Raw genomic sequence first — 25574 nt, forward strand, 5'->3', positions numbered from 1 at the left:
GAAAAGCACCTATCCATGGTCAAGAGGGCAGCACAGCTCCCCATCAACTCTCCCTGCCATTCCAGAACAGGTCCAGGACAGGAGCTCAGCTTCTTTGCATAGCCAAAGGGCCTGTGATGGACTTTTCTCAAAGCAGTGGAGCAACCTGCCCTGAAAGAGGAATTCAAGCCTCCATCTCTATAGAAAATCTGCTGGGAGTTTATAAGATGGCTGTTTTCCCCACTTGTATAGCCTTTACGATGTCAGGCATACTGGTGTTGAGTCTCTGCAGAGCAGGGGGAGACAGCAGGAGGGGCCTGTTGTCTGCTAGCTGGCCCTTCTTCACTCCCTGCTTAGGAGGTTGTGGCTGAGAAGAGGAGAGAGTGCCCCTTACCCCCAGGTGAACTCTGTAATGACATGTCACAGGCCCGGCCTCTGCGTTGGTATCAGAAAGCCTGGAGTAACAGGACAGCCCAGGCTGAGGGGTTGGTGTGTTGCCAGGGACAAAGAGGCCACAGCCAGACAGGAGGGGAATGGCCTGGCCCATGTCCCATCACTGCAGGCATCACTGAGGGCCGGAGGTGTGGCAGGCACTCTGCCTAACTGCAGTCCTGCATGACATCCGTCTTTCTTGTTGTGGCCCAGGGAGCTGAGGCCCAAACGCACCAAGCAGCCGCCCAAGTCCGGGGCCTGTGCCGCAGCCCCTTCATCTGTGAAATGGGGCCAGGAGTGTGCGGTAGGGTCATCGTGGAGCCCCTTGGGGGCTGTCTGCCCCATGGGATGCACTCTCTAAAACGCTACTGCCTGATCGCCCATGTTCACACCTGGGAGAGCTGGATCCCATGCCCTGTGCTCTCCCGTCACACCTGTTGGTGGCTGCAGCAGGGCCAGGCTCCAGACCACAACTTTTGAGATTGGAAGCAAAGCAGACAGAAATGCTTCGGAGCCCGGGTTGCAGCTGCACAGACGATACACTAACTTTATTCACGTTGATACAAAAGTAGATTTTTTTTTCTAGAAATGCTCTCTTGTGCCAGGGGGACAGGGGATGGGTGGCGAGGGGCAGGAGGAGGCCTGAGGGTGGGGACAGGAAGGGCTTGCGCCCCAGCGAGGGTCACAGAAACGAGACTGCGGCAGGGGCCACGAAAGCTGAGGAGCTGAGGTCTGGCGATCCCTCCACCCTGTTCTGCCCACACTGTGGCGTCTGGGGGACTCAGGCAGGCCAAGGCCTGGACAGAACAGCTCTCTGTCCTTTCCTCTCGTCCTGGCCGGCTGCCCCTAGGGGATGCCCGGGGCTCCGGCCTGCAAGGCCAGGGCAGGCCTGCCCCTTCCCACTTCCCCTTCCTTATACTCTCCTCTTAGAAAGGCTGGGCATGCCCAAGAAGGACCAGGGTGGCAGTTGGGGGAGTCAGGAGTGGGTACAGATAGCTGCTCACAGGGCATGGAGGGAACTGAGGCCAGGCTGCCTGCCGAGGGGCCCACGGGGGGTCACTGGGGAAGGGCCTTGAGGATGGCATTCACCTCCTCTGCCACAGCCGTCAGGGCAAATTCAAACTGGTCCTGGGGAGGGGCAGCGAGAAGAGAGTCATAGGGAGCCCATCCTCCACTCCTGCCCCAGCAGGGTCTTTGAGGGGGTACTGGGAAGGTGCCCGGGGAAAAGGGGAGCAGGCTGGGAAGAGGCAGGCAGGAGGGGCCAGGCTGGATCCCCAGGGTGGCTGAGCAGGGGGTGCTGGGGGAAGAGTGGCCGTGAGGGTTGGGGCAGGAGGCCTGGTCACCTTGGAGCGGACGAGGCCAGGCCGCTGGTCTCGGACATGCTCCAGGGTGGCAGCGATGTCGATCTCCTTCACTCCTGGGGGGGTTGGGGGGAGCAGAGGGCTGCTCAGGACCCAGAAAGCCTGGGACATCCTGGGGTGGGAGGCTTGGAGGCTGGGGCAAAGCCTGGAGGTGTGACAGCCTGCCTCCTAAAAGCTCCCTGGCCCTGCGTGCTAGGGAGACTTAATCTGGAGCCGGGGGCTGTGGGAGCCGGGGACTGTGGGTGCCGCGGGGAAGAGCCTTACCTTTTGCCATGCGGTTGAGGACCATGTCGATGAGGATGTAGGTACCAGTCCTCCCCGCTCCGTCACTGAAACGGGATGGTGACAGGCTCAGCTCAGGAACCAGCAGGAAGGGGCAGGGACAGAGGAGACATGGGGTGGGGGGCTGGCGGGGTGGGGACAGGTTGGTCAATCCCATAGGGTTGGCTTGGGGAGGGCATGGTGAGCTGGGGGTGAGGGAAAAGTTGTATCACCTGGCCTTGGGAAGTGGCCTCCAGTGGGGAGCCTGTGACATGTGGGGAGTCACTTGGGCAATAGGACAGTCAAAAAGGAGAGCCCTGGCTCAGCCCTGAGCAGGGAGGGGGGCAGGAGGAGGGAAGGGGGTGTGACCCTCTCCAACCTCTGGCCAAAGCTTTTCTTCAGCAAACTTCATGTGTAAAAGGCCAGGTAGTAAATATTTTAGGCTTTGCAGGCAACATACAGTCTGTGTTGCATATTACTTTTTTTTTTCCCATTAAAAAATGTGAACACCATTCTTAGCTCATGGGTCATTGAAAAAGCAGGTGGTGTGCCGGATTTGGCCTTCGGGCTGTAGTTTTCTGGTATCGAGGGGACAGGCAGGTGATGGCATGGAAGATGTGCACAGGGAGGGGCCCACAGAGAGGGGCGGGAACCAGGAGTGCCCCACCAGGGCCCTTCCGTCCCCACTCCCAGCTGAGCCCCTCCCCACACACCTGCAGTGTACGATGACCGGGCAGGAGCGGCCCCGGTAGCATTTATTCACCTTCCTGCAACAAGAAGTAGGTGTGAGGACCAGTGAGGACCAGAAGGGGTACCAGCCAAAATACACAGCTGCTGGCCTCTCTTTCCTCCTTTTCTCCCCACATGCTCAGGGCAGGGGAGGGAAGGGGGTTGGAGGGAGCAGAGTCAGGGCTGCAGGCAAAGAGCCAGAGCTGGCACAGTGGCACTGGGCTTGCCTTGTCACTGACGAGCTATGTGCCCAAGCTCTGTACCTGGATCAACTGATTTAACCTCTTTGGGTCTTAGTTTCCTTATCTGTAAAATGGGGGTGAGAATAATAGTAACTTTCCTCTTAGGATTCTTACAATGATCACATGAGATCGTCCATATAAAGAGCTAAGCACACAGTCTGTCACATAGTAGGTGCTCAATAAGTGGTAACTCCTACTAATGATAATATCTTATAATATTAACGGCCACCTCTGCCAGAAGTCCAAGGGGGATGGGCTTTCTGGTGACTTCCAGGGCGTCACTCTTGCCACATCCTGCATGAGCTCTACCCCTCTGCTCTCTTCTACAACCACCAGGCTGTTCTCCTTCCTCCTCAGGCTCCTTGTGGTCCTCACCAGCTGTGATGTCAGGTATCCCTGGGCACAGTTTCTCTGGCCAGGGAAGGACAACCCCTCAACTCTGAACATTGTGCTGCTGCCTGTATCTCTGGGCCAGCCTCACCTTAGCACAGGAGCTGTGTGGCTGGATCATATTCAGATTTGGGGTCCACTTGGATCTGAGACTCTTCTTTGCTGATTCTGACCACAGCTCAGCAAGGAGCAGAGGGTTTATCTCCTCAGTGGCTCAATCCAGCTTTCTCTTATCTCCTGTTACCTTCCTGCTTTGAGTCACCTGCAGACTCTTGATAACCACTCTGGGCCTGAACTGGGGAGGAACTTCTTAGGGGTTATCAGATCAGGGGAAGCTTGGAACTTAGCAATCCTCTAGTTTGGCTTCCCCAGACTTGCAGAAATCAGGTATCTTTGAGTGGTTTTACAGGATCCACAATGATTCTGCATTGCCTGGAAAGTCAGAGTGACTGGGTTGAACAACAGCCACAACAGTGGTTCCCAATCATTTAATAAGAATGACAAACAGCAGCTAGAATTCATTAACTGAGCATTTACTCTGTGCCAGACACTTAAGTTAGATTTTACATGCTTTCTCCTAACTCTTCCAACAAGCCTCTAAAGTATGTGTCATCACCCTCATTTCACACGTAAGGAAACAGAGGGAAGTCAAGGAACTTGTTCATTCTAGGGCTTCTTTTATTATTTCGCTGTCCCTCTGGTGGACCTTCACCAAACTGCATTTATCGATCAGTTCCAGATGTCTAATTAAACACACTGAGTTTACATAATTTTAGCCTAAAGCAAAGAAACATAACCTTTTAGCTTACCTGTGCAGCCTTAAAACAGATCCATGAACTAGTCCTATCAGGGTTTTTAAAATGTGGAAAACAGTAAATGGCTTTGATACACCTGGCATTGCTTCAAGATGTCTATGCTTCAGGTCCCAGGGACCCCAGTTAGAAACCATTTTCCCGAGGCTAAGAAACTATAGCCAGGTCCCCACCCCCAGCTCTGCTCCTCTGCTCTTTGCCCAGTACCTAGAACCTCAGCCCAGCCTGGAAGAGGGCAGAGAAGCAGTTTGGGCCCCCACCCGTGGCTGCAGGCTTCTCAGCTGCCTGTCTGGGAAGAGGAAAGGCAGGTGCTGGAGGACTGTCCTGAGTGTGGGTCTGGTGTCAGGACAGGGTAAGTCCCTCAGTTAGCTTCCTGTCCCAGCCCCCACGCAGTTCCACAGAGTCCCCAAGAAGCCAGGGATGCGTCCACACTCCCTGCGACAGTCTGTCTCTCCCCAGTCCCCAGCTCTCCCAGCAGGCTGCAGAGAGCCCCCTGGGGCCCACATGTCCTGTCTGTTCTGTCCATGTAGCAGCCACACCTGCCAGTGATCACTTTTGTGACTATGCAACTGGAGTGAGAATACTAGCTGCAGATCACAAAAATGACACTGGCAGCTGTGAGGGAAAGTGGAGGAGAAAGACAGGGAGGGAAGGAAGGAGAGGGAAGGACAGATGGGGGACAGACAGAGGGTGGGACAGAGAGGGACAAAGAGAAAAGTGAGACAGACAAAAAGAGACACAGCTATAGATCGGGAGATACAGGGGAAAGAGAGAGAGGGGAAGAGAGAGAGAGGAAGAGGGGGAGACAGGAAAAGGGAGAGGTGCAGAGAGGGACCAAGGGATCCAGAGGGAAAGAGTGACAGGGAAACAGCCAAAGGGAAAGAGACATGAAAAGGAAGGGAGAGAAGGAGGAGAGAGAATGGAAGAGAGGGAAGAGAAGTAGAAAGAGAGGCAGAGACAGGGAGAGGGATAAAGGAGGGGAGGTGGGGCCGGAGGGCGTGAGAAAAGGAGAGGAAAAAGCAGGCAGAATACTGCTGGAGGAGAGGAGAGCAGGAAGCAGGGGACAAGAAGCATAGAGAGGGAGGGAGGCAGGGGAGACGGGAGTAAGAAATAGGTGAGCCGCTCTTGGGGGAGGGGTAAAGGAGAAGCGCGAGGGAGGGGGAGTGGAAACATCGGAGCGTGGGAGGAGCGCCTTGAAAGGAGGGCGCGGGAGGGAGGCCGCAGAGAGAGCCCGGAAAGCGGGGATGGGGGTGGGTGATGGGGAGACGGGCGCAGCAAGACAGAGCATCAGTCCTGGCGGGGGCGGGGCGTCTTGAAGAGGGCGGCCAGAGGTCAGAGGCTAAGGCTCCAGGTCAGCGCATAAACTGGGTCAGCGTATGACCCACGGACCCCTAGCAGTAGGTGGGCTGGAAGGGGGAGTCTAGCTCCCGGCCCCCTACTCGGGTGCCGCGCTCTTTCAAGACCCCTGGGAGCCTGCCTGATCCCGCCCCTCCCCTAGCCTCGCCCACCTCCCCTAGCCCCGCCCCTCCCACCCTAGCCGCGCGTCTCCCTAGCTCCTCCCTCTACTGCCCCGCCCCCTGCCAAGGCCGGCCCCGCCCAGCCCCTCCCGAGGCGCTGCGGACCTGCGGAAGTCCAGCAGGGGCCGCGTGGAGGCCGGAGTGCCCTCTGCCGGCCAGCTGAGGAAATGAAACTGCGTGAGCGTGCGCGTCTCCTGGGTGTGCACGTTCTTCAGGTAGAAGCTCCGCACCAGAAAGTCTTCGCACCAGATGTGCTCCGACACCAGGTTCACCTGCGGAAGAGTGGGCTCTCCAGCTTCCCCAGCTGCGTGCACACCTGGCCACCGCACCTTCTGGGCCTCTCCCAGTCCCCCCAGCCTTCCAGGCCAGTTCACATTCGTCATCCTCAGGGAAGCCCACCCACTAGCCACCCCAACTGTTCTAGCTGTCCCCCAGAACCCGGTGTCAGACATCAGGACAACGGGCGGCTCTTCCATCTAATCAGGTCTTATCGCAACTATTAGTATGAGCTTCTTGAGGTCAGAGTTTCTCCCTCATCTCCCTCACAGGGCCTAGCAAAGTGTCTGTGCCACATGCACCATAAACTTTGATGAAATTCTCTAATATTTGATTTTTTCTTCTTTAACCATGAGCAAGAGCAATAAAAAACTTCAAGAAAAAAAAAAAAGAAAAACGGCTGTTGGGTGCTTATCTGGCAATAAGCTTCTGATGTGGTCCTGATGTTTCCTGTCTTAAAGAAGGGTCACCATTTCCCATTTGTCCAGAATCTATTGCCATATGTTGCTTCTTTCTTTGCTTTGGCCTCTGGGAAATTCAGAGCCAAGTGAGACTCAACTGAAGTAGGTCTGAATCCTGGTCTTTGGGTATACTTACCTTCCCTGTCTCATTTACTCTTGGCAATTAGTTTCTTACCTATGTTTTAGTGGTTTTGTAGTTTTATTTTTGTACCTTTTATCATAAGCCTACAGATGCTTTTTAAAGGCCATAGACAGGAGACACATGCACATATATGTATGTGTGTGTGTGAATATATGTGTGTATGCACATATGTATCTATATACACGTATGTATTCATATATGTATAAGGAGGCCACCATGCACCATTTCCCATGGCTTAGGGTCCTGCTGACCTCATACACATGGTAGAGGGAGGAGCCCTCATCTGGCCAGTAGCGGTCACACTGCTTGATGCCATCTTCCACCAGCGGGGTCAACATGACGATGACGGTGCAGCCATTCTCCCACACCATCTAGGGGCAGAGGCCCAGGTAAGCTCCACCCTCCCCTCCCCGGGACCTGGCTGGCCCTGGCTGGCCATGAGGCCCCAGTCCCTAGAGAAACCCTCCCTCCAAGAGCCCACCTGCCAGAAGTCTGCGATGGTGTGGGACAGCGGGCCCTGCGTGGCTATGTAGGCTGGCATCCGAGGGTCATGCTCTATCTGGGGGCAGGAAAGATGCAACATGAGCCAGAATGGGAGATGCCACCATGGAGAGGCTTGGTCAAAGGAGTGGGAGGGGGCCAGCACCCCCACCTTTCCATGCCAGGGTTCAGGCCCCACAATTCCAGGGCCTTGGGTGGTAACCTCATGGGAATGGAGTTTATGGCATGACTAGGGGAAAGAGAGGATGGGGATTGGGGAGAGGGGGCGACTGGAGCCAGGGCCACTCACAATGGGGCTGGCGTTGATGTAATCACTCCGAGAAGGGCTGCTCTCCACCTTCAGCTTGATGCGGGCGTGGTCATCTGCACAGACCCCCCGCATCCCACCCAGATGCCCCCCCGGTCATCGGGGTCCTGGCACCGCTGCCTCTTGGCCCGAGCCAGGAGCCAGCCCCTCTCCCCAGGCCCTCCAGAGCTCCCAGCAGGGCTCACTCACAGGGCAGGAAGTCAGGGTGGCGGTTCTTTTTGATGTTGCCCTCCCCCTGGGCGGCAGCGCAGGTGTTCGGCTCTGCCTGGTAGGCGCACAGGGCCTGCCACTCCTTGGCCAGGCGGTCCCGGTTCCGCAGGTGGTCCTCCATGTATGCCTGCGGGGGCACCACAGCCTGGCTCTGACCCACACCCTGCCCCTCCCTCCATTGTTCCCCCTCACCCCAGGGCCTGGCCCTGTCCTGACCAGAATCATGTGCCCCGTGGAGATGTCCATGTTGGCCTGGGCGGGCTCCTCGCACCAGGACGGGGTGCTGCTGTGGGAGCTGGGACTGGCCTGGGCCGCGTCGCTGAACTGGGAGGACACGCTGCTCACCCGCGAAGGCTCGGGCGGGCCCTCTGCCCGGTTGAACAGGGACTTCGTGGCCATGTGCTGGCGGCACAGGTCCTGCAGAGGAACAATCAGGTGGGGGTCCAGGGGTCCCCTTGAAGCCTTCCAACAGGGTCCTGGGCCCTCAGGCCGGTCCTTAGTGACTGATTTTAAATGGAACCCGTTCCTCTGGAGTCGAGCCTCTGCCCTGGCCCTTGTCCTTCTCAGGGTGGCACTGCTTGGGTGGTGCTTACGACAACCTCGGATATTACAGAGTAGAATCCCAGAACCCCAGATCTCAGCATTGGGGAGATCCTTAAGGAATTGTCTGCCCTCAATTCCCATCCCACAAAAAATGCCCCCACAACACCCCTAAGGGGGCTTTTGCAGCCTCTGCCTGGACATTCACAGGTGGGAGCTCACTGTCCATTCGCCTGCCTGTCCCCACCCCATGCAAATCCGTCCCCACCCCACGCAAATCCTAGACTCCCAAGCCCCTTCCATTTCCTCTCCTCAGCAGGCTCTGGGGCTGCACACCTGGTACTCAAAGGTAGTGTCGCCTTGGGCCCCCTCGGGCCCCAGGGCTGCCAGGCGCTCCTTGTCCCGCTGCCGCGCATGCTGCCGCACACACAGAGCCACCGCCAGAGCCACCAGCAGCCCGGCCACACCCGCCAGGGCCACCAGAGCGAGCAGCACCGAGCGCAGGGGCGAGGAGCTGTGGGCCGGCCGGGGAAGGACGGCAGCTGCCTCCTCTCTCTGTGGGAACAAGGCCAGAATCAAGGGCGGCAGAGGATGTGGGAATTTGGGGAGTTTCAGAGCTGCTCCTCGTCCCGCTCCCAGGCCTCCGCTCCCTGCTGGCACATTCCCTGGAGCAAAGCTGGGAGGGTGGAGGCAGGGGGTACGGGCATAAGGGCCCCGATGGACCTACGATCCTCCTCCTCGATCCCCAGCAGACCAACTCAACCTCACTACAGTGCCAGAGGCTTAGTGGGTGACCCCGGCAGGAGTATTTGCATTTAAAAATGGCTGTTGAAGGGAGAGAAAACAGTGCTTTACCCAAAGGGAGTGAATAGTGGAATGTGAGGCTTCAATGTTGGATGCAGAATAGAATATATTTTGAGCATAATGTCTTTTCTGTGCCATTTTTCCCCTTGGAATTTAGAGACTTGCTCCAGAAGGCTCTGTTCTTGCCTAGAGCACTGCCTTCCTATAGAAGGCCGGTCCCGCAAGGTGGAGGAGCCACCTGCGCCCTCTGCTGGTAGGAAAGAAAACTGCACCGGACAGGGCTGCTTTGGCGAAGCCAGGAAAATGAAGCTGAGGTTTCAGCTCCAGTTCTCCTGCCAAGTTTGCCTCCAGCATTTGAAGGCAATGTCAGTCCTCTGGGGCTCTGACTGACTCATACCTGTCCCACTCCGGTCTGCAAGATCCGGAGCCCTGTCTGTGATTCCAGTTCCGTCTGCACCAGCCCTGCAGGGAGAAGGTGGGTCAGGCTCTGTCCAGCCAGGCGACAGGCAGAGCCCATGTGGACTAAGGGTATATCAAGGGAAACATCAGCCACAGACCTGGGTAAGTCCCACTAGGGCTGGGGCTGGGGCCAGGCCTGAGGTTGAGGTTGGGGCAATATTTACCAGCTTGCTGTGTCACGTCAGCCAAAGACAGGTTCCGCTCATTGTGCCGGATGCGGAAAGTAAGGGCAGGTCCCACCACACTGCCAAATAGGAGCTATGTTACTGCCTTGCCCACCCCAGACCGAAGACTCTAAAAGAGAGGCCAGCTCTGGCCTTCTCCCCATCAGAGGATGGGGCTAGAGGAGATCAGTGATACCCTGGAGGGGGCCTGAAGCCAGGAAGATACTGGAGGGGGTCAACAGCAAGGCAAGAGGTGGCTGTACCTCCAAGATAGGTGGGAGCATATCTCTGACCCCACTTTGGCACCTTCCTGTCCTGTATCCCTCCCTCCTCAAGTTGCCTTCTAGATGCCTACGCAAGAAACCAGCCCCACCTGATGTTGATGAAGCTGCCCGAGGACACGTGCACATGCTCAGCCAGGATCTCCAGCAGCTTCACTCCTGCAGCCAGGCTTAGCGGCCTGGGGATGGGGAGCAGGCAGAGGAAGGAATGTGGGTGCCCCCTCAACCACTGTTTCTTGAAACAGGCCACCCCTAGAGGTGCAGACCACCTGCCCACTCCCTGTCTCCTTCACATCTGGATTTCTGTTCTCTCCTTCCCTAGGGGACTGGAAGGCTCCCCCAGCAGGAGCCCTTACTTCTGGTCAGTGACGATGTAGCCATACTCCTCTGCTGACGGCTGAGCTGAGGGCTGCCCTCCCTCTGTGGGCTGCCTCTGGCCCAGTGGACTTTTCTTCTCCAGGAGGACAGGTGTGGCAGGAGGGCTGATAGCCTTGGGGAGCTCGGAGGAGCCAGCGCTCAGCACCTGCTGGCCTTTCTCGGAGGTGGGGCTGGCAGTGGGGTGTCCAGGCAGGGAGGGCGTGGGGGGAGGAGGCTCCGCTGTATCTCTGCCCTGCATCTGCTCCTCCATTGTCTGTTTAGAAGAGAACCGAGAGGTGTGGCCGAGCCTGGTACTGGACCATGGAGGGGCTGGGGAGAGGAGGTCTGCACCCTGGACTCTGAGCAGTCCCCAGTGGAGTTTAGGACCCGTTTATCTTTCTACTCCCAGGGTCCAATGCCATCATGGGCATAGGCAGGGCACACAGAAAATGTGAACCAAGTGGATGGATGAAAGAATAAAGGATTGAATGAATGGGACAGTCTGCAATAATCCACAGGATGGGGCTGGAGTCAGGGAGAACCTCTGGAGCAAGGGAAGCTGGCATTAGGGTAGAAGATGAATAGGCAGGCAATGATTTTTAGACATTTGTTTAGCCACAAAATGTTAGAAGTCCAACATGTGAAACAGATAGAAGGAGACCTCTTCCAGCTATAAGGGGTTGGGAGCCTCCCTGCTTGCGACTCCCCTCTTCCCTGACTCCTTAGAGCATGATCTGAAATGACCGCAGGGAAAAGAACAGTGAACCAAGAATTCTGGCTTCTGGTCCCAGCTCCACCATCAACTTCATGTGACTTAGACAGTGACTTGCAGTCACTGGGACTTGGCTTCCCCTTTTGTAAAATAAAGGGGTGCAGGGTACAGATTCTGGGTCCCCATCCTGAAGTTTAGATTTCAGCAAGAGGGAGAGCTGCCAATGGGGCACTTTCAGGTCAGGAAAGTGCTGGGAACTTACTTTCTTGGTGTCAGCTCCAACACTTACAGCTCCTCCTGTAGGGACAGGGAAAACAAGACTCTGGGCAAAGGGTCAAGGCCAAAGGCCACACAACACAGATGGTAGAAGAGGCCAGAGACTCTGAGCCTGTTATATTTGCTGTGTCCTTTCTCCCCGCTACTGACCAAGCCTCTATGACTGGTCTCACCCTCAGCATGGCCTTATTTCTCTTTGCTTCCTCTTTGTAATTCATTGGTTTATTAACTTCTCCCTCAGGCTCTGGCCACAGCTCTCAAAGCTATTCTTTGTTCAGTCCTCCCTCTACTCCTTAATTATTGGCTCGTCCTTAACACTGGCCATGCCCCTCCATGGGTCCTCATTATCCTTGACCACGCCCATCTTGGCACCAACTTATCCTTGCTCACACCTTCTGTTGGTTTCTTTTTCCACTATTTTCACCCTCCCATCCTTTCCTGGCCTGACCCCTCAGCTCCCCACCCCACCCCTTGCTCCTGGCCTTCGCTGGCAATGAACTTGGATCTCAAAAGAATGCCCTTCCTTTGACCTTGACCCTTCCCCTCCAGGCTGCTCCATGTGGTTATGAAAGGTGGTGCAAGAGGCCTCTACGGAATGGGGTGTGGATAGTCTCTTCCTGGACACTCACCCAGATTTCTTCCTACACCTTTGGGCAGCAACTGCAGCAGGTTCAAGAGGGTGGAGAACTGCTCAGGAGTCAGCTGACGCAGCTCCACCCCATAGCCCGCCAGCACAGCTGCCAGTCTCTGCAGAGTCACATCTCCTGGGAGCCAGACACAGAGCTTAGGGCTGACGGTGGAATGAACTTGTGGGATGCAGATGGGTGAGTGGTGGGTGGGAGGGCACTAGCACATTTATGAGATTCTCAAACACTCAGACATTGATGTCCTCCCCTTCCCAGCCCTTGTCCACACGTCAGGGAAAAGCCTTTCTAGGGCAAAGACCAAACTTCAGGGCCACCATGGACTTCTGACTCTTCATCCAAAGAAGAGTCATGCCAGCTTCACTCACCACTGTATCCCCAGTGCCTACTAGTGCCCGGCATAGATCAGCTTATCAGTAAACAGTAGTTAAATGAATGAATAGCTTTAAGGACAGAATAAGAAATGCACGGATAGTCAGGGAGGAGCCCCGTGGTTCCCCAAGCAGCCCCCACAGGCAGGGAGGTGGATGCTGAGGCCTCCATTACCTGGCTGGACTGCGGGGGAAGGAGGCTTCTCCCCACGACCCCCTTGTCCTTCCACCTCATAGCCCTCTGAGGAATCCTCTGCCCGACTGCTGCCCCCTTGCTCTGGCAGCCTTGGCATCCTGGCTCTGCTGGGCACTGGCAGCTCCTGGGCCAGGTAGAGCAGCCCTGAGTCCTGGTAAAGCTGAGCAGGTGAAGGCCCTGGAGGATCTCCATAGGTGTGGCCAGGGTGGGCCCCAAACATGCCCTTGGAGGCAGCTCTGCTGAAGAGGGCAGGGGGTTCAGCCTTGGGCAGGGGGCCAACACTGACCACTGCTTGGGAGCTCTCTGAGCCCTGGGAGCCATCACGGGAACCAAACTGTGGGAAACCAGAGATCCTGATAAGAGGAGTAGTCAGGGCTGGAGGATTGGGGTTGGGGTAGGGCTCGAGTCTAGGGCTCACCTGCTGGAACAGGTAGGGCTGCAGCAGGGCAGGTTCATAACTCAGAGCAGAATGGGGGGTCTGTGGGGGCAGCAGCAGATGCTCCAAGAGAGGAGGCAGCAGCTCAGCCTGCAGAGGGGACAGGGAGGTGCCCACCCCCGCTCCACCCCCACCCACTGGAGGTTGAGGAAGCCGGTGCTGGGTAGCAGGGGCAGAGCCAGTGGGGAAGCCCTGTAAAAGCAGCTCCCCAGTGGAGGCAGGTTTCCTGTGCACGAAGCCAGATCTGGGGAGGAAAGCAAAGTGTGCATGTATGTGTTAGTTGTGGCAGCAAGCGTATAGAGAGCCTAGGAGGCAGAGATAGTGAGGTTAGACAGTCTCAGCAGATCAGACGGGCCTGACCTCCTGAGAAATGAGGTAGCTTCAAGGGAGGAGAGAGTAGCATAGGGAAGGGCTAGAGGGTGAAGCCTGGGACAAAAGTCATCTGCCTCCCTGGTAAGCATGCCTAGCACCCCCATAAAGAGCTGCAGAGGTTAGGGAAGAGTGAGGCTAGGGATGGAGAAGGAGAGAACAGAAGCAGGGGAGGGTAGCTGGGGACCTTTCTAGATAAACTGTGGCTGCAACTTGGAGCTTGCCTGTTGCTTTTGTGTGCCATCTTCCCAACACCTGGCCTTCCAAGTGTATGTTTGAACATTCGGGACTGCCCCTCCCCCACCACCTGTCTTAAACATCTTGGTATCATCACCTGAGCCCCATGGGCCTCATTTACTTCCCCTGCTTTAGAGGCCCTGACTACAAAAAGATAATAGTGCCTCCTGCTGTATGTAATTCTACACAGTAACAAAACTGAAGCATTAAACAACTCAGGTCCTACAAAATTCTAATTTGCCCCATGATAACTACCTTGATGCTTCTTTTGGAACACTAGATGTCAATGCTTTTCAGAGCAGTTTTTAACGTCCCTGTTCTACTGGATCTTCAGGAATGAGCTCAGCTTCTACTGGATGTGTGGCAGTGTCAGAGGGTGACCATTCATGAGTCTCTCTTACCTGTGCTCCAGCTCCACCCTGCTGGCCTTGACACCCACTTCCCTCCCCCTTCCCTTTGTCCATCAGGATGACCACAGACCCGCCAGCCTTGCCATGTTGGTGTTGTCGTTCAGAAAGGCTGCCTACCTGTCCCTCAGACGGAGGTCTGGAGAGTGAAGCCTGGGGATGCGCTCCATCTCCTGGGAGATCACATACTGGGTGAGGTCATCATGCCAGGACAATCCTACCAGTAGACAGGATGGAGTGAGATTGACTCCCAGGATAGCCTGAGGGCTCAGTAACAGGAACCAGCAGGAGATCAGAACTGTACTACCTCCCAGAAGTGCATTAAGTTTGACAGAACAGAGGGGCAGTGGAGGGGACTAGGGATCCAGTAGACGATCTGAGTTGTCTTCTTCCTACCCTCAGATTCAGATTTTGGAATCAGACTGCCTGGGTTTGAATCCTGCCTCTGCCACTTATAATAGTGTGGTCCTGGGCAAGTTACTGAACTTCTCTGAGCCTCAATTTTCTCGTCTGTAAAATGGGGATTCATACCTTCTAAGATTGTTGTGATTGTTAAAATAACCCATATGAAATGTTTGGAATGGTAACTGTTACATAGTGTCATCATCATCAAAATAATAATTATAACTATTATTTTTATTATTTTCATTCTCTTTGCTGATCCCCAACCCTAGTTTTCTTTATCTGTATGTAAAGTGGGAATATTACATACTCCTGTTGTGAAGATCAAGTAAGATCAGGGAATTGAAAGTGCTTAGAAAACTCAAAGTACTATACAAATGTTTTAAACACATCATCATCATCATCATCGTCATTGTCATCATCATTTTATCCTGAGGCAGGTCTTCTATTTGACTCTTTTCCCTCATGAAACTCTGTTCTTGGGAAAGGTCAGTTTTTATTACAAAGGAATCATATCCCACTTTCCACCCCCATTCTTTCTTTCCTGCTTCTGGACATATAATCTATGTTGCATGGCTATATCCAGTGGTCAAGTCTCAGACCTCATCTTACTTAACCTATCATCATCATTTGACACTGTTGATCACTGCCTCCTCCTTAATACACTTTCACTTGGATTATAGGAACCAAACACTCTTAGTTTTCCTTCTACCCCTGTGGCTTCCAGTCTCAGTCTCTCTTAATGGTTTCTCTCCTTCTCCTGGTTCTCTCAATATTAGAATTCTCTAGCACCCAATCCTTGGTCTTCTTCTTCATATACACCCAATCTTTTGGTGTCTCGTCCATGTCACAGCTTTAGTTACATCTATATGCCAAAGAATTCCAAATTTTATATCTCTACTCTAGAACTCTTCAAGTCTAATCTCATATACTCAACTTCCAACTCTACTTCAATGTCTAACAGACATTGTAATCTCAACATGTTCAAAACTGAATACCTCCCCAAGTTGATCCTTCTGCAACTTGCCCCATTTCAGTTGATGGAATCTCCTTTGTTCCAGTTGTTTAGCAATAAAACCTTGGTATCATCTTTGACACCTCTCTTTCTTTCACAGCACATATCAAATATATCAGGAAATCATGCTGACTACCTTAAACATATATGCAGAATTCTATTATTCCTCACTGTCTCCTTGCAATCACGCTGGTTCAAGCTGGCCTCATGTCTCACCTGAATATTGTGGTAGCTTTTAATTGGTCTCCCCCCCCCCCCGCTACCCTTGGCTCTCTACATTCTGTTCTCAACACAGCAACATAAGTGGTCCTTTTCAAGTAGAAGTTAGACCATGCACAGCTGTACTCAAAACCTTGTGATGGCTTCCTCTTTCCCTCAGTGTAAAAGCCTATGTCCATACATTTTCCTACAGGAGAATATAAGGCTGTATAATGATCTGCATACAGAAACACACACACACACACACACACACACACACACACACACACACACCCCATTACCTACCTCACTGAATCTTCTCTTTCCCTCCATTACTCCTCTACAACTACACTGACTTCTAAGCTATTCTTTAAACCAGTGCTCCTTCCTTAAGGCTTTTGTTCTAGCTGTTCTGCCAGCCTGAAACACTCATCCCCAAAATAATCTTCTGGAAAAATTTCTCATCTCTTCAAGTCTTTCTTTAAATTTCATAGTGTCAGTAAGATCTACCTTAGCCACCCAATTTAATACTTTGTATCTTCTCACTTCACCATTTCTGATCCCTTTTATCCTGCTGTAATATTTGATTTTTCCATGGCACTTATCACCTTCTGACATACTTATACTTTCTAATTTATATAGCATACCCCTGCCTCCATCCCTGAATGTAAACTCCAAAAGGCAAGGATCTTTGTTTTATATCCAGATATATCAAAATATCTGCCTGCCACATGGTAATAACATTTGCTGAATGAATTAATTGGATGGGTATATATTCCCCTGCCTGAGGACCCCAGGATTTATGACTCTGGAGCACTTGGTAGTTCCAGGGGGTGGGGCTGGTCTCAAGGAGATGGATGCTGGCCTCTTCCAGTGGCTTCTTCTAGAAGTGGATGTGATAGGAATGTTTCATGAAGAGATGTTTATGGTAGGAGAAAGCCTCTCCTCAGGTCAGGAAGCCTCTCAGTGCTCCATCCATAAATAACCAAGTTTCCTGTCTTTCTCCTCCAGTACACCCAGACCTCACCTTGGGACATGAGCTGTCGGAGCACACCTTGTAAACGTTGGAGAACTGGGGAGGTGACTTGCAAAAGAGGCCGGGCTTGCCCCATTCCCACCTGGCACTGTCCAAACAAGCCATCTAAGAGCACAAAAGTGGTGTCAGTAGGAGGCTTGGACAGAAGGCATCCAAAGTCAGGTTGCAAATGAGCAGAACTCTTTCTACTTTCTCTTCTGGCTTCAGAATTCTCTGCTCCTCCAAGACATTCCCCTTCTCCACAAGGCCAATGTCCCTCCTCCCTCCTGGTCCTCCTCCCTCCATTTCTTTTTTATTATGTCATCTCAGCCTTATGATTCCTATGCCTGGGCCTCCTCACTCACCCTGAATACAGACTTCAAGATGAGAGCAGAGCCTCCGGTCAAATAGACAGCCTGTAGGGGGACAGGTGAGCAGAGACTCAGACATCCACACACACATCAAATGGTCAGATGAACACGCTGAGCAACAGGGAAGCAGATAGTGTCCATTCTTTCACTCTAAGGAAAGCTCTAAGCCTGGAGGAGAGTAGAGAAGTGCCTAGAATTCTTAAGAGAAGGAAGAACCGGACCTTGCTTTGGATTTTTAGGATCTACCAGTCTAGATCTTTTTCCTAAAAGCCAGTTTGCTTAATTGACTAAGGGGGACAATAAGCGAGTGGTGGTGAAGGATCGAACACTTCTGTTCTCACTGGATTTTTTGGCTAAATTCTGGGGAATAGGGGACTTTCCTTCCCAAATCTCCAAAAGCACTGTAACTGTGATGGCCTGGAGCTCAAAAAAGTTGAAAACCCACACACACTCCGTGAGGTAATGGGATAGTGGGGTCTCTAAGGCAACCCTCCCCTCCCCCAATACCAAAAGGAAAGGGAGTGACTCTGGGTGCAGGCGCTACTGTTTGCGGGCCTCAGCGCATTGGGTGCTGTCCCCGGTGCTGAAGTTCTGAGCCTGGAAGGGCTGAGGGCTCGTCTGGAGGCAGTTCCGGGAGAGGAAGGGGTGACAGGGCGAGGAGTCTCCACAAGACCTCTGTCCCACCTCTCATGCACCACTCCGCTAGCCCACAGAGCCACAGGAAGTACTCTGTATTGGCCTCCAAGCCCGAGTGGGGAGAGGGGGCGCCAGACCGCGAGGCTCAGCCCCTCCCCCTTCTGGTGCCCCCCCCCCCCGCCCCCAGCCCATGAGTCAGCGCTGACTGTTTCTGTCCGCTCAGATGTGAGTCAGCACAGGGCCTGGCTGTGAGGAGGGGGACGGAAAGGGACCCTTCTCTCTTCATTCTCTTCTGCCCTCTTTCCCCGCTGTCCCTCTCTTGACGGAGATCAGATAGTAGCAAGGCTTAAAGAAAAACCCTGGCCCCTTCCTCGGCCCAGCCCTCTACCCGGAGCCGGGACCCCGATGTCCTCAGCTCAGGCTCCTACTGCCCGAAGATCGCGGTCCCTCCGCCCCCACCCGCTCCCTCCCCCTCAGCGCCGGTCGGTTCCACCTCCCTTGTGTCTCAGCGCGACTTGCTTCTCCCGTGGTCTTGTAGCCCGGCTCTAAGTCCCTTTGCCTATGTGCACCCCATTCCTCCTCCAGAACCCGCAATCTTCCCCTGAGCCTGCTGCTCTTAGGTCCCGCCCCCGGATTCCGAGCTCCACCTCCAGGCCTACGCCCCTTTCCTTCCAGATGCCCTCTCACCTTTCTCAGCAAGCAGTCTCCCTCCACCCCCACTCCCCTCAGACCACCTATCTGAGCTTCCCACCTTCACGGCACCCCACCCCTTCAGTCCCGGTTTTGCTTCCCGCCCCCTCCCCCGTCCCCACGGTTTCCTCCTGACCGTGGGCACTGACGGCACTGCAGCCCCCGGGACGGCTGCTCAGCAGCAAGAGGCAGAGGAGCAGCCGGAGACCCCCAGATCCTCCGGGACCCCCAGGCTGCCGCGGGCGCCGCATTCTTCCCGGCTCCGCGCGCTGGCTCCCCTGCTTGAGCCACAGCGACGCCGGCGGGAGCGGGTCAGAGCGGCCGAGGCGGAGCCTGCCTCTCCCCACCCACCCACCAGGCGGAGTCGGCCCGCTCCTCTCGCGGCAACTCCGCCAAGTACGAGCGAGTGGTGACGACACCCCCACCCCCGCTTCTTATGCCTACTTGCGTCATATATGGCGTAATAGCCCAGTGGTAGCGGGAAACCTACGCGAACCATCCTTCCCCACCAGATATAGCGCCTCACTAGAATTCCCAAGTGACCCCATCCCTTTTGGACATATGTTCTTCCCTAGAACCACCACCTCTGTCCCCCAGTCCCAGGTTTGAGGAAAGGGGTTACCAGTTGGGTGGGGGCCAGGAAAGATACGTGAGATGGCGAGTGTAAACACTGAGGTAAGGAGAAGAAAAATCTATAGGTACTCTTACGCATCGTCATTAATAGTTCGGATGTCCTTAGGAGAAGGAATGATTAGGCATGCGTGCTGGGATCCCGGTTCTAGCAATTCCACCCTCTTGGGGTATAACCTTTTGCTTTAACCTCTCTGCGCCCGTTTCCTGATCTCTAAAATGAGGGTGACCTCATAGGGTAGTTGTGAGAATTATATGCATTGAATGCGTGTGAATCACTTAGAAAAATGACTGGCCTGGAACATACTCACCTCTACTGTATACAAACTAGAGTTATTAACCTTGACTTTCTCTCTCTCTCTCTCTCTCTGTCTCTCTCTCTCTCTCTTTCCCTCACACACACACACCCGCAAAATATTTCTCACATCAGTCTACTTTTCTCCATACTCATCTAACCCACTGTATATTTTCATCATGACTATTGCAGTAATTACCTGGTTGGTCTTTCGCTTCCACTTTTGCCACCCTATGAGCTAGGGAGAGAGAGTTCTAAAATTCAAATTTGGTCATGTTACTCTCTTGCTTTAGTAGTTTCCCTTTTGTGCTGGTTTGCAGCTTTTATGTACTCTAGAAAAGATCATGTTCTTTTCTTCTATTTCTGTAGGTGCCATCTTATTGTGGGTGGGACTTTTTGATTAGGTTATTTCAATTGAGATTGTGACCCAGCCCATTCAAGGTGGGTCTTACTCCTTTTACTGGAGTCTTTTATGAGAGGAAAAAGGACACAGAGAGGAAGCCACTGGAATCAGGAGCTGAAAGCAATGAAACCTGGGAGCAGACACAGGCCATCTGCCTTCCTATGTGACAGAGGTGTCCCAGATGCCAGCAGCCTTTTTTCAGAGTCCAGGCATCATCCTGCTGGTGCCTTAATTTGGACATTTTCATGGCCAAAGAATTGTAAATTGTAAGTTAATAAATCCCCATTGTAAAAGTCAGCTGATTTCTGGTGTAATGCATTCTTGCAGCTTTAGCTTTAGTTTATTAAACTATTAAACACCATTAAACCCTGAAAACTTTTCACACTTGTATAAAAATTTTCCAATATCCAAAAAAGAAAAAGATAGAAGTGCATAGTAAATATTCATACACCCATCATCTAGAATTAACGGGTTATTGAAATTTTGCCATATTTGCATAACTTTAGTATTTCATAGTAAATTATAGATATCCTATTTTATTTATAAATATTTAAATGTGCATATCCAAGTAGCAAGGACATTTTTTCACATAACCAAAATACCATTGTGATACCTAACAAAATTTACAATAATTCCCTAATATAATTTAAGACTCAGTTCATATTCACTTTCTCAAATTGTTTAAAAAATGTCTTTTTTTCCCAACTGACTTGTTTAAAACAAAAGTACATCAAGGAAAAAAAAGTACATCACGGACCACCATTGCATTTTGTTATGTTTCTTAATTTTCTTTTAAATTAGTATAGATACCCCCAAGCCCCTATTTTTGATATTGTCTTGTTAAAGAGACCAGATCAGTAATTTTGTGGAATTCCTCATCTTCTGGATTTGTCTGATTCTTTGCGTGTTTACTTATTTCTCTATCCCTTGTATTTCCTGTAAACTAGAAGTCAGATCTAAAGGCTTGATTAGCTCTGGTTAAAAAAAATTTTAAGCAAAGTGCTTTATAGGTGATGCTGGATGCCTTCAATTGCGTCATTTCAGGAGATATATAATGTCTGGCTATCCCTCTATTAGTGATGATAAATTGATCATTGGTTTAAGGTAGAGACAGGCAGATCTTTGTATTTGTAAGGTTATGTTTCCTCTTGTGACCAGCATGTAGTCTGTGGGATGATTCTTCAGCATCCGGAGAATCTTTAGTTCCTTACCAACTTTTCACCTAATAGTTTTACCATTTGTTGATGATCCATGACTAAATCATTTCATTAGAGGGGATTTTTCTAAGTCTATCATTCCTTTTATGTTTATTAGCCAATACTGTTGGGTAAAGAAAAGCTTTCTCCCATCAACTGGGATTTGTTACTCCAAAATACAATTACTACCAAAATTCCTAGTTTTATTCTCTTTACCAATTTGCAGAATAATGAGTTGGTGCAGTTGTCACCTTCAACAATGGCAAATGACTTTTCTTTTGGAGTATTACTGTGGAAGTATTGATTTTTATATATTCAATATGTATTAATCAGTCAGAAGATTATTCTTTTTGAGTTCAAATTGTTCCATTTTAAGCTGGTAAAAGCTCCTTTAAACTGGCTCTGATGACCTTTTGAAAAATCCCATACATTGTTGAAAGCTCCCATGCTTTCTGTCACTCTAAAAGGTATTGGGTTCATTTCATTCATTGTTTGCCCCATACATGGAAGTAATCATTCCTTCAAAAAGACCTGATAGATTTTAGTAAGGACTGATTTTAGAGAACACAACCTGAGTTTTAGAGGTGTTAATGGCTGCTGAGGTGATGTTGCTTCTAGACCCTTTTAGTGCACAGAGCTAGGAGACAGACAGATACACATACACGTTGATCTTAACAATTAAAATTTAAATGTGATTTTTACTGAACACTTTTGATTTTATGCTTCATATCCCTTTATTCCTAAACTGAAAATTTTGGTTCCTAATAACATTGACATAATTACTTATATGTTTAGTCCTACAATATACATAAAATAACTTAAAAATAATAAAAGTTATTACTCTACTAATAAAACAATGGATTACATTTAAGTTTTTTTGGCAGTTTATTTTGTCCTTAGAATATAACCCCTAAGGAAATACCATCAAAATACTGTATTCTAGAGGGAGGAGCTAAGACGGCAGCATAGAGAGGAGTGGAAGACGGTTAGTTCCCCCTGGAATAATTCATAAATGACCAAAAAACTAGTAATAACCTGGAATAACTGCAGGGAGACAAACGTGACTGTCCTCTCATCATCCACCAACCTGAATTGGGAGGAATGCCGAAGATCGCAACATAAAATCTGTAAGTAAAACTGCGGACCTATGCTGAGAGCCGAGAGCCGTGAGCCCCTCCCTCATGGGCAGCACTCTCTCAGCCCAGCTCCAACTGGGTTTTTTTTTTTTTTTCCCCGATATTCTCTTTTTTTTTTTTTTTTCAATCTTCATTTTATTGAGATATATTCACATACCACGCAGTCATACAAAACAAATCGTACTTTCGATTGTTTACAGTACCATTACATAGTGGTACATTCATCACCCAAATCAATCCCTGACACCTTCATTAGCACACACACAAAAATAACAAGAATAATAATTAGAGTGAAAAGGAGCAATTGAAGTAAAAAAGAACACTGGGTACCTTTGTCTGTTTGTTTCCTTCCCCTATTTTTCTACTCATCCATCCATAAACTAGACAAAGTGGAGTGTGGTCCTTATGGCTTTCCCAATCCCATTGTCACCCCTCATAAGCTACATTTTTATACAACTGTCTTCAAGATTCATGGGTTCTGGGTTGTAGTTTGATAGTTTCAGGTATCCACCACCAGCTACCCCAATTCTTTAGAACCTAAAAAGGGTTGTCTAAGGTGTGCATAAGAGTGCCCATCAGAGTGACCTCTCGGCTCCTTTTGGATTCTCTCTGCCACTGAAGCTTATTTCATTTCCTTTCACATCCCCCTTTTGGTCAAGAAGATGTTCTCCGTCCCACGATGCCAGGTCTACATTCCTCCCCGGGAGTCATATTCCACGTTGCCAGGGAGATTCACTCCCCTGGGTGTCTGATCCCACGTAGGGGGGAGGGCAGTGATTTTACCTTTCACGTTGGCTTAGCTAGAGAGACAGGGCCACATCTGAGCAACAAAGATCCAACTGGGGTTTTAATGTTAACTGCTCAATACAGACAGTGAATCCTCAACAAGCAGACAGAAGCTTTTGGTATCAACTGACCTTGGGAGAGTTGGGGGACATATCTATCTCAGGATGGGGAGTCCAGAGGATTGGGTGCTATCCCTGGCTGACGGGTGAACCTGGGAGCTTTTCTGTCCCTTTCTCTTTCTGTGGAGAAAACCTCAGCCATTTTCAGCCCACAGTACTTTGCAGTAAAGACAGCCTCAGCCATTTTAAAATCAAAACACTTTGATCAGCAGAGTCAGAGAAACAAAGAACTTACTGATATGCAGATGACCTCTCTGGAGGGGGCATAGCTTCCCAAGAGGAAAGGGAAGGGCCCAGCTCTACTGCCTGCCTTTCTGGAACCAGACCCCAAAGCCTGGGGGAGGAGAGCCACAGGCCACATCCTCTTACACCAGCTGGTGACAGGGTGACGGGTGCACTTGCCAGGCAGAAAAGCACAGGTGTATCAATCCTCTAAAAAAAACCGTCAGGGAAACCAGATACTGAATATTTCCTCCTTATGTGACCTGAGCCTGTTCTTGTCTGGGAAAACCACATTGGGGTGGCCTAGGAGGCTAGATGCCTAGACAACAGAAAACTACAACCTACTCTAAGAAAAACGAAACTATAGCCCAGTCAAAGGAACAAATGTACACTTCAACTGAGATACAGGAATTTAAACAACTAATGCTAAATCAATTCAAAAAGTTTAGAGAATATTTCGCAAAAGAGATAGAGGCTATAAAGAAAGCACTGGGCATACATAAGGCAGAAATTGAAAGTTCAAAAAAACAACTAGTAGAATCTATGGAAATGAAAGGCACAACACAAGAGATGAAAGACACAATGGAAACATACAACAGCAGATCTCAAGAGGCAGAAGAAAACACTCAAGAACTGGAGAACAAAACACCTGAAAGCCTACACACAAAGGAGCAGATGGAGAAAAGAATGAAAAAATATGAGCAACGTCTCTGAGAACTTAAAGTTGAAATGAAGTACAAGAACGTACGTATCATTGGTGTCCCAGAAGGACAAGAGAAGGGAAAAGGGGCAGAGGCAATAATAGAGGAAATAATCAATGAAAATTTCCCATCTCTTATGAAAGACATAAAATTACAGATCCAAGAAGCACAGTGTACTCCAAACAGAATAGATCTGAATAGGCCTATGCCAAGACACTTAATAATCAGATTATCAAATGTCGAAGACAAGGAGAGAATCCTGAAAGCAGCAAGAGAAAAGCAATCCATCACATGTAAAGGAAGCTTAATAAGACTATGTGCGGATCTCTCAGCAGAAACCATGGAGGCAAGAAGGAAGTGGTGTGATATATTTAAGATACTGAAAGAGAAAAACCACCAACCAAGAATCCTATATCCAGCAAAGCTGTCCTTCAAATATGAGGGAGAGCTCAAAATATTTTCTGACAAACAGACAATGAGAGACTTTGTGAACAAGACACCCGCCCTACAGGAAATACTAAAGGGAGCACTACAGAGTGATAGGAGAAGACAGGAGTGCATGGTTTGGAACACAATTTTGGGAGATGGTAGCACAGCAATGTAAGTACACTGAACAAAGATAACTATGAATATGGTTGAGAGAGGAAGGTTGGGAGCATGTGAAACACCAGAAGAAAGGAGGAAAGATAAAGAATGGGACTGTGTAACTTGGTGAAATCTAGAGTGTTCAACAATTGTGATAAAATGTACAAATATGTTCTTTTACGAGGGAGAACAAGAAAATGTCAACCTTGCAAGGTGTTAAAAATGGGGAGGCATTGGGGGAGGGATGCAATCAATGTAAACTAAAGACTGTAACTAACAGAATCATTGTATTATGCTTCCTTTAATGTAACAAAGGTGATATACCAAGGTAAATGCAGATAAGAGGGGGGGATAGGGGAGGCATGTTAGACACTTGACATTGGTGATGTTGTCTGACTCTACTCTACTTTGATTTAAGGTTACTTTTCCTTTTGCTACTTCCTAGCTGTCATTTTTTTTCCTCTTTCTTTTGCTTCTCTACCTTCTTTGACTCTCCTTCCTGCCTTGTGGAAGAAATGTAGATGCCCTTATATAGATAGTGGTGAAGGTGGTGAACACATAAATATGTGACCATACAGAGAATCATCAATTCTTTACTTAGGATGGAATGTATGGTGTGTGAACAAAACCATCTTAAAAAAAAAATGGGTTGATGACAAAACCTCAAGGGCAATATACTGAGTGAAATACGCCAGACACATAAGGACAACTATTGCAGGGTCTCACTGATAAGAACTAATTATAATATATAAACTCATAGACATGAAATATAAGGCACCAAGATATAGGACGAGGCTTAAGAATGGGGAGTGGTTGCTTAGTATGAGCAGAATGTTCAACTAGGATGAACTTAAATGTTTGGAAATGAACAGAGGTGTCGGTAGCAAGATGTGAGAATAACTAACAGTGCCGAATGGCACATGAATGAGGTGGAAAGGGGAAGCTCAGAGTCATATATGTCACCAGAAGGAAAGTTGGAGGTCAAAAGATGGGAATGTATAAAACTGAATCCTATGGTGGGCAATGTCCATGATCAACTGTACAAATATTAGAAAGCTCTTCCATGAACCAGAACAAATGTATGACAATACAACTAGAAGTTAATAATAGAGGGGCATATAGGGAAGAAATATATATGTATTGCAAACTATATACTACAGTTAGTAGTATTTCAACATTCTTTCATAAACAGTAACAAATGTACTATACCAATACTACAAGTCAACAATTGAGGGGGGTTGGTTGGGGATAGGGGAGCATTAGAGTTTCCTTTTCTTTTTTTCTTTTTTCATCTTTCACTT

General features: G+C 50.3%; 1 protein-coding gene across 3 annotated transcripts; it reads right to left on the minus strand.

The window, feature by feature from the left end:
• Positions 1 to 938: 938 nt before the first annotated feature.
• On the minus strand, positions 939 to 18533 carry PTPRN (protein tyrosine phosphatase receptor type N). Of its 3 annotated transcripts, none has more exons than XM_037850335.1 (23): positions 18337 to 18533; positions 16869 to 16919; positions 16516 to 16629; positions 13994 to 14090; positions 12843 to 13104; positions 12404 to 12758; positions 11843 to 11974; positions 11200 to 11234; positions 10225 to 10499; positions 9961 to 10047; positions 9588 to 9667; positions 9362 to 9426; positions 8497 to 8715; positions 7837 to 8037; positions 7600 to 7747; positions 7393 to 7466; positions 7084 to 7161; positions 6854 to 6973; positions 5829 to 5995; positions 2747 to 2800; positions 2037 to 2101; positions 1755 to 1828; positions 939 to 1539 (listed from the first exon to the last, which is right to left on the minus strand). In XM_037850335.1, the coding sequence occupies exons 1-23, from the start codon at positions 18449 to 18451 to the stop codon at positions 1468 to 1470; spliced, it is 2940 nt and encodes a 979-aa protein (XP_037706263.1). In that variant the 5' UTR covers positions 18452 to 18533; the 3' UTR covers positions 939 to 1467. The 3 variants fall into 3 exon arrangements, with proteins under 3 accessions (XP_037706263.1, XP_037706262.1, XP_037706264.1); XM_037850334.1 differs by having other exon boundaries at positions 11843 to 11977; XM_037850336.1 differs by lacking the exon at positions 16516 to 16629 and having other exon boundaries at positions 11843 to 11977.
• Positions 18534 to 25574: the final 7041 nt, after the last annotated feature.

The sequence above is a fragment of the Choloepus didactylus genome, chromosome 9 (assembly GCF_015220235.1).
Source record: "Choloepus didactylus isolate mChoDid1 chromosome 9, mChoDid1.pri, whole genome shotgun sequence".
Taxonomy (NCBI): domain Eukaryota; kingdom Metazoa; phylum Chordata; class Mammalia; order Pilosa; family Megalonychidae; genus Choloepus; species Choloepus didactylus.